The sequence below is a fragment of the Salvelinus namaycush genome, chromosome 25 (genome assembly GCF_016432855.1).
Source record: "Salvelinus namaycush isolate Seneca chromosome 25, SaNama_1.0, whole genome shotgun sequence".
Classification (NCBI taxonomy): Eukaryota; Metazoa; Chordata; class Actinopteri; order Salmoniformes; family Salmonidae; genus Salvelinus; species Salvelinus namaycush.
Window position 1 is genome coordinate 35,688,202 of NC_052331.1, and position 9,312 is coordinate 35,697,513.

The 9,312-nt window shown below is 42.0% G+C and overlaps 1 protein-coding gene across 1 annotated transcript in view; it reads left to right on the forward strand.

The window, feature by feature from the left end:
- Window positions 1-9,272, forward strand: part of LOC120019920 (coiled-coil and C2 domain-containing protein 1B-like) — a 103,044-nt gene extending 93,772 nt beyond the window's left edge. The window contains exons 12-14 of the mRNA XM_038963330.1: window positions 5,204-5,326; window positions 5,470-5,519; window positions 5,596-9,272. Coding sequence (XP_038819258.1) covers window positions 5,204-5,326; window positions 5,470-5,481 — 135 coding nt within the window. The 3' untranslated portion in view covers window positions 5,482-5,519; window positions 5,596-9,272. The remainder of the gene's footprint in view (window positions 1-5,203; window positions 5,327-5,469; window positions 5,520-5,595) is intronic.
- The last annotated feature ends 40 nt before the right edge of the window (window positions 9,273-9,312 follow it).

Consider the following 9,312-nt stretch of genomic DNA (forward strand, 5'->3'; position numbering starts at 1 on the left):
AGAAGGTAGAAACTAGGGCCTGTAGGACCTGCCTTGTTGATAGTGTTGTTAAGAAGGTAGAAACTAGGGCCTGTAGGACCTGCCTTGTTGATAGTGTTGTTAAGAAGGTAGAAACTAGGGCCTGTAGGACCTGCCTTGTTGATAGTGTTGTTAAGAAGGTAGAAACTAGGGCCTGTAGGACCTGCCTTGTTGATAGTGTTGTTAAGAAAGTAGAAACTAGGGCCTGTAGGACCTGCCTTGTTGATAGTGTTGTTTAAGAAGGTAGAAACTAGGGCCTGTAGGACCTGCCTTGTTGATAGTGTTGTTAAGAAAGTAGAAACTAGGGCCTGTAGGACCTGCCATGTTGATAGTGTTGTTAAGAAGGTAGAAACTAGGGCCTGTAGGACCTGCCTTGTTGTTAAGAAGGTAGAAACTAGGGCCTGTAGGACCTGCCTTGTTGATAGTGTTGTTAAGAAGGTAGAAACTAGGGCCTGTAGGACCTGCCTTGTTGATAGTGTTGTTAAGAAGGTAGAAACTAGGGCCTGTAGGACCTGCCTTGTTGATAGTGTTGTTAAGAAGGTAGAAACTAGGGCCTGTAGGACCTGCCTTGTTGATAGTGTTGTTAAGAAAGTAGAAACTAGGGCCTGTAGGACCTGCCTTGTTGATAGTGTTGTTTAAGAAGGTAGAAACTAGGGCCTGTAGGACCTGCCTTGTTGATAGTGTTGTTAAGAAAGTAGAAACTAGGGCCTGTAGGACCTGCCATGTTGATAGTGTTGTTAAGAAGGTAGAAACTAGGGCCTGTAGGACCTGCCTTGTTGATAGTGTTGTTAAGAAGGTAGAAACTAGGGCCTGTAGGACCTGCCTTGTTGTTAAGAAGGTAGAAACTAGGGCCTGTAGGACCTGCCTTGTTGATAGTGTTGTTAAGAAAGTAGAAACTAGGGCCTATAGGACCTGCCTTGTTGATAGTGTTGTTAAGAAGGTAGAAACTAGGGCCTGTAGGACCTGCCTTGTTGATAGTGTTGTTAAGAAGGTAGAAACTAGGGCCTGTAGGACCTGCCTTGTTGATAGTGTTGTTAAGAAAGTAGAAACTAGGGCCTGTAGGACCTGCCTTGTTGATAGTGTTGTTTAAGAAGGTAGAGCAGCACTTTATTATGGACAGACTCTCCCCATCTTAGCTACGGTTGTATCATGTTTTGACCATGACAGTTTACAATCCAGGGTTACTCCAAGCAGTTTAGTCATCTCAACTTGCTCAATTTCCACATTTTCATTACAAGATTTAGTTGAGGTTTAGTGAATGATTTGCCACAAATAGAAGGTTTAAGTTTTGAAATATTTAGGCCCAACTTATTCCTTGCATTCTGAAACTAACTGCAGCTCTTTGTTTAAGTGTTGCTGTAATTTAATGTCGCTGTGGTAGCTGTGTATAGTATTGAGTCATCCTCATACATAGACACACTGGCTTTCCTCCAAACCCTCCCTAACCCGGACGACGCTGGGCCAATTGTGCGCCGCCCCATGGCCCTCCCGGCTGCGACAGAGCCTGGGCTGGAACCCAGAGTCTCTGCTGGCACAGCTAGCCCTGCGATGCAGTGCCTTAGACCACTGCGCCTCCCGAGAGGCCCTGGAGCTTTACTATTCTTAGGTACGGGAATAACTTTTGCTTCCCTCCAGGCCTGAGGGCACACACTTTCTAGTAGGCTTAAATTGAGGATGTGGCAAATAGGAGCGGCAATATCGTCTCGTATTATCCTCAGTAATTTTCCATCCAAGTTGTCAGACCCCGGTGGCTTGTCATTGTTGATGTAAAAAAAAAAAAGAAATACTTACTTTAGAGAATTCAAATTACAATGCTTGTCTTTCATGATTTGGTCAGATATACTTGGGTGTGTAGTGTCAGCGTTTGTTGCTGGCATGTCATACCTAAATTGGATAATCTTGCCAATGAAGAAATCATTAAAGTAGTTGGCAATATCAATGGGTTTTATGATGAATGAGCCATCTGATTCAATGAATGATGGAGCTGAGTTTGCCTTTTTTGCCCAAAATTTCATTTAAGGTGCTTCGTAGTAAAAAGCTATCATTCTTTGTCATTTGTCTTTGTTTCTTCGTGTAGTTTCTTCTTTTTATTCAGTTTTAGTCAGATTTCTCCGTTTGCCAATCGGTTCTACAGCCAGACCTATTTGCCATCTCTTTTGCCTCATCCCTCTCAACCATAACATTTTTCCATTCCTCATCAATCCACGGGGATTTAACCGTTTTTAGTAATTTTCTCAATTGGTGCGTATTAGTAACTCCTTAAATGTATCAGCGTCTGCTCGTTACACACCGCAGACATACAAATATTCTTCACATCAATAACATAGGAATCACTACAAAACGTATTGTATTACCTCTTATACACTATATTAGGCCCAGCCTTTGGAACTTTGGTTTTCCTAGATATGGCTGCTATATTGTGATCACTACATCCGATGGATCTGGATACTGCTTTCAAGCTAATTTCTGCAGCATTAGTAAAGATGTGATCAATACATGTTGATTTCATTCTTGTGCTGTTTGTAACTACCCTGGTAGGTTGACTGATAACCTGAACCAGGTTGCAGCTTGATGAAAGCCAGTCAATATTTAAATCACCCAGAAAATATACCTCTCTGTTGATATCACATACATTATCAAGCATTTCACACATATTATCCAGATACTGACTGTTAACACTTGGTGGTCTGTAGCAGCTTCCCACCAGAATGGGCTTTAGGTGAGGCAGATGAACCTGTAGACATATTACTTCAACAATATTCAACATGAGATCCTCTCTAATATTTAATGTGGTTCTGAATATAAACACCTCCACCTTTTGGCTTTTCTATATTCTATAAATGTTATAACCTTGTATTGCTACCACTGTATCATCAAAGGTGTTATCTAAGTGAGTTTCAGAGATAGTCAGAATATGAATGTCGACTGTTACTAGTAAATTATTGATTTCATGAACCTTGTTTAAGCCACAAATTAATGTGGGCTGTTTTTAACACTTTTTTGGGGATGCTTGATTTTCTACATTTCCCAGTAAAGAAAGAAAAACAGAGGTAGACATGCTCATGTTATTTTTATTAGTTTAGGGTGAGCTGCACACAGTGGACCTCCTAGGGCTAACAGTTTTACTCTGGTTCATAGGCACATCATTACTGCATACAATAGCTGTAGGATAAGCAGAGGGACAGATATTATGGGGTGTTTGTCGGTGCCCAAGTAGTGACCCAGTCAGTTCTTTAAAATCCATCTGCAGCTGTGTCGTAGCAATTTCCTGTATTACCAAATGAGAGTTACAAACCACACACCAGTCAGAGTTTTATACTTAAACTTCATCTTTAAGATGAGCTTTACAATAGCCCTTTGACTCTCAGATCAATTCTATAATGAATTCTGAGTGCCTACAGAAGAATACCAAGATCTTTTATAGCCAAGATACACCCCTCAACTTACATGACGAACCACAGATCTTAGGAACTCTTCACAAAGGGCCTTTTACTTGAGAAAGGAGTATCCCTTTGCCAGATTGCATTCGCTATAAATTATCGCTCAGTTTGGTCCCTCAGACGAGGTTCTAATCTCGTTCCTGGTACTTCATAGCACAGAACCATTACCTTTACTATCTGGAATGCTCTTTAGGATTTATTGGCCAAAGACATTGTAAATCTCCTCTGTCAGTGCTATCTCATAGAGGCCCATCCTCAGTGGAACACTGAACACACAATAGTCGACAGATTCTATTCTGTCGAATAAAACAACCATTCTAATGCAATGCAAAGATTATAATATCATTTTACAAGCACTATAACATAATCTCGCAATTTTCCACGACATCTGTCCTGAGCTGCCCTTCATAAGTATCACAGTGTTAGCCCCCGGTGAATGACTCGCAACCTGACGATATCCCGAGCACAAAGTCTTTGCCCCCAGGTTCAGATATATTCCTCACCATCGAACTCCCTATCACAATCGCCGGAATGATCAGGTCTCTGCCGTGTCTCAAAAGCAGATTGTGAGGCCAGAGCAACAGGACTCACCAGAGAAGAGGACTGCTGAGAGACACCGGCTGCGTACAGGCCACAACAGCCAAAGGGACAGAGCTCTGATCCAGAGAGCACGGCCCAGCGGAGGGGGGCCTCGGTGGCCCAGGCAGTTGATTGACTAGGACAGGGAGAGGTAGCGGAAGGGGCATCGACAGCCATGGAGGGAACACCCAAGCCCCCGGCAGAAAACACCTGGTACAGGGACTCAAAGCGATTTTTGAAAGTCTGGACGCGGGGGAAGAAGACAGGTGCGCCGAGAACGATTCTTCTCATTTCTGGTTCCGACGCGCATCCATTTACGCTCACCTAGAGTCGATCAATGAGCAGCCATTTTCTGGTTCTAGCTAGTAGAGGGGTGCAGTGGCGGAAATGTATCATAGTCCAGGAAGGGCCCATTATGATCCTCTTGGATGTTTTGATAGGAAGCATTTAAAGATGCCGATAGTCTCATAGAATCCTTATTCAGTTCAAGGCGCTTGGTCCCAAAAAAATCTTTTTTTTTCTCATGAGTAAAAATCCTTTCTTTAGCTGCATGAAGTTCAATATATTTTTCACAAATGAAGGTATCCATCGGACCTTTCCCCGCGACAACAAACATGTTGCAGATTATACATTTAATAGCACGCGAGTCCCCAGCAGATTCAAATTTGCCCCTGCTGCACACCGACACTCCAGGGGAACAAACACTTCTCGGCTATGCCGGGGACTTAGATGCTCCGTCCATGGCCGTGGACGCCCCCCCCCCCCGCACAACTGTTGTCTGTCTCTCATTGAATGTGAAGAGCGAGAGAGAAGCGCAGGGGGGTGGGTGATGTCTGGGTTGCTTGTCAGTGGCAGGTCACCGGCTGTTCCTTGCTACGCACCGGCCCGGCTGCGTGATAATGTTCGGTGTAGCCTCAGAGCTGTGTCGGGCATGTCACTAGTGTCTTCAGTGTGTATAGTTTGAGGTTAGCTTAACTATTAGACACATTACAGCATTCATGACTAGATCAGGCTTAGTTACCAGCAATACTGAATATAAATAAAGAAAAGCCAGAACAAAGTTGGCGGCTTGGTAAAGTTAACGTGTTTTTCACGTTGGTTTTGAAAGGAATAAGAGTAAACTGTTTTGGTTTTGTGTTTTAATGATACTATGTTTTATACTCCAGGTGATAGATGGCCGTAAACCTACAGGAGGACGTGTGGAGGTCAGGGTTCGCCTGAGAGAGCCTCTGAGTGGACAGGACCTTCAGACAACCACAGAACGCTGGTTAGTCCTGGACCAGTCACAGGTACACACATATTTGTAGTAACTGTTATATTTGGAGCAAGGCGTTTGGCCCTTTAAGGCCAACGTGTGGGTTCCCCTGTCAGGCCCTAGAGTTGTAGTGTGATTGTGACCCTGACACTCCATAACCTCTGCTTGGTCCTCCAGGTTCTTCTCTAACTGCTGCTCAGCTGGGACGACTAGGAACACTTTAAAAGGTAGGTGAACTTCACCCTCCACAACAAGTTAAAATAGAAACCAAGTGATCAACACAATGACCTTTCTATCTCACAGATGATTAACAACTCCTGTTGTCCTCTGATGAAGATTATGACGGGATGATGAAGAGGAGGAGGAGGAGGATGTATGTTGTCGTGGCGGGCCTATTTAGTCTTCCAGGGTTCTGGCAGTCCGACACAGTGAACACGGGTCTTTAGCTTGTAAACATTTTGCACACGGAGAGATGGAGCTTCTATTCACTCTGGGGGGGGGGGAATGGGCTCCATGTTTAGCTAACCTTAAGATAACATTGGCCGGGATTCAATCAAAAGGGGCACTGCACTTGACTTTTATAGGTCATTATTTTCCCGCTTGAGCCTATAATATATTATCTATAATAAGAATATATTATCTATAATTATCTATTATCTATAATATATTATCCACCTATGCACTTATTCTACCAAAGTAATCACTGTTGCTGTACGATGCTGCATATTTCAATTGCCTTGAATATCTGCCCTACTGTTTTAATGATTACAATAATAATGTGTGATAAGAACTTGGATCTCTCAGATGTAATTCTTTGCTATGTTGTTGGCGGTTGTTCCCGGGACTGTTTCATCTCTATTCTCTGGAACAGTTATCGGCCAGGATTCAATCCTGATTTAGATCCCCCGTTTTATAGCCGTTTTTTTTTTTTTTAAGGTAATGTCAATCTCCGCGATACTTGGTAACATTGCCTTTATATAATTTTTTTTACAGCTGCATTGTCGACTAGTGTGTAGGGGTTGAATCCCGGCTCCAACGCCAGAACGGGATAATGTTCACGTGGACATGACTGACTTTACAGACGTCTTGGCTACCACAGCTACTGGACATTCAAAGGCAATTGGTCAACTGACATAAGCATGTCATAGGTACTCTTAAGGTGTCATAAATGGTTATAAGGCTACATAGCTCTTGTAACCGTGTCACATTTTGAGCTGGATAGTATAGATCTGTGTCTGAACTGACCCGATTGGGCCCTGGTCAAAACTAGTGCACTAAATAGGGATTATGGTGCTGTTTAAGAAAGATGTCATTTATCTTGTGGTGATTGGGGTTATTTTGTTTTTTGTGATTTAAGTTGAAGAGACTCATAAGTTTACACTTTATAGCTGTGATCCTCCGTACACATAGAAATGATATCATCTGTGAGTTTGGGTTCAGCTGAGCTTTTAGCCAAGAACATTTAGTTTTTGTTTGCGTGTAAATCAAAGTTGTATTTTATGAGAAGAGTGGTAATTTAAAATGCTTAACAGCAAAGCCATTATGGTTACACGGGCACAGATTAAGCCTATACCGGACTAGGAAGCTTTTCAATGGAGAATCTTCATTGAACATGATTTTTTGGGGGGGTCCAGGACAGTCTGTGTTTGGGAAACTGTCCCACAGTCTGAGCCAATTATATCCCCCCCCATTCTCTACTGATAGCCAATTATATCCACCCATTCTCTACTGATAGCCAATTATATCCCCCCCATTCTCTACTGATAGCCAATTATATCCCCCCCATTCTCTACTGATAACCAATTATATCCCCCCCATTCTCTACTGATAGCCAATTATATCCCCCCCATTCTCTACTGATAACCAATTATATCCCCCCCATTCTCTACTGATAACCAATTATATCCCCCCCATTCTCTACTGATAACCAATTATATCCCCCCCATTCTCTACTGATAGCCAATTATATCCCCCCCATTCTCTACTGATAACCAATTATATCCCCCCCATTCTCTACTGATAGCCAATTATATCCCCCCCATTCTCTACTGATAGCCAATTATATCCCCCCCATTCTCTACTGATAACCAATTATATCCCCCCCATTCTCTACTGATAACCAATTATATCCCCCCCATTCTCTACTGATAGCCAATTATATCCACCCATTCTCTACTGATAGCCAATTATATCCCCCCCATTCTCTACTGATAACCAATTATATCCCCCCCATTCTCTACTGATAACCAATTATATCCCCCCCATTCTCTACTGATAACCAATTATATCCCCCCCATTCTCTACTGATAACCAATTATATCCCCCCCATTCTCTACTGATAGCCAATTATATCCCCCCCATTCTCTACTGATAACCAATTATATCCCCCCCCATTCTCTACTGATAACCAATTATATCCCCCCCATTCTCTACTGATAGCCAATTATATCCCCCCCATTCTCTACTGATAACCAATTATATCCCCCCCCATTCTCTACTGATAGCCAATTATATCCCCCCCATTCTCTACTGATAGCCAATTATATCCCCCCCATTCTCTACTGATAACCAATTATATCCCCCCCCATTCTCTACTGATAACCAATTATATCCCCCCCATTCTCTACTGATAGCCAATTATATCCCCCCCATTCTCTACTGATAGCCAATTATATCCCCCCCATTCTCTACTGATAACCAATTATATCCCCCCCATTCTCTACAATGTTGCTTCTATCAGAATATTTCCAACTGGTGACTTAATATAAGTACTGTGCATCAATGCGGTCCCGTCAATTCAAAATAAATATTTTATTAATTATACGTTAAGTAATTTTCATTTAACAAAATGCAACTGTTTCCTTTGCTCCAATATGTTTTTGTATGTATATTGGCAAGTTTATCATAATGAGACTTAAAACTGTACAGGTCCAAAGGTACCTTACCTTAAAGTTCCGAAATGTGTATTTGTGGCAAAAACTAAGCATACATTTCGCTTTTCTGTACATTTTTAATTATACATCTTACAGGTTTTGATAGACTGCTTTTGACATTTGTAGTATTCAATAAAGGAAAAAAGATTTTGGGGCTTTTCATTTTGTTGTTGTTGATCGTGTTAAAAAGAAACTGGGTATTCTTGTTCCGGCCTGACTGATCCACAGGACAGTAGAATATGGTCACAAAGACGAGTAGTTGGTTTGTTTCTGTCTTTATGCAATAGACTTCTGTTCAATTGAATAACAAAATGCTACCATCAAGATAAACAATTCTACCTTTTTTGATAGAGTATTTCGCAATAGTGCCAAAGAAAAGTAGTGGGGTGTATTCACTAGTGCACAATGTAGCAATGGAAAACATTGCCACAATCAAGTTTCTATTGGACAAATTCAGGTAGGTCCTTCCCTGTTACCAGTAAGGGTACACAAAGCTCTGAATGGCCCATCTTGGAAGTTGCACACTGGTGTAAGGATTTAGGAAGTCATTCATGCGCATGTCGACATGAAAGCTTCTCTCCAGAAATGTGAGTCCTGTTCATTAGGGCTCGTAACAGAACGTTTCATTTTAGTGTTTCTTATTGGACAAGTCCGCATGGTCGCTCTTCTGTTTTGGTGACTATTGAGCATAACCTTGGTGAATAGGCAGACAAGGTTGTATTCATTAGTGGAAAAATGTTCTGCCACGGAAAGCAAAAACAAGTGTCCTTATTGGACAGGTGGTTCTGGCAATCTCTTCCGTTTGCGGTGTAATGAACAGGATCCTCCAATAACCATTGTGATGTCATCTGTCCATAGCAGTTTGATGCCCTCATTTATTGTAACAAGTAGGCCCTCAATACGGTCTGAAACCCACAATGTTCTTTACAATAAACTGACTCTATACATACAGTACCTTAATGCACTAGTTATTGTGTGATTGTCTGTCTTGGGAGTTTACAGTTGTGTCATTTTAGCATGTAATCAATAAATCCCTTGGCAAAACCACAATGGCTGAAGTTTGTTTATTTAACTAGGCACGTAAGTT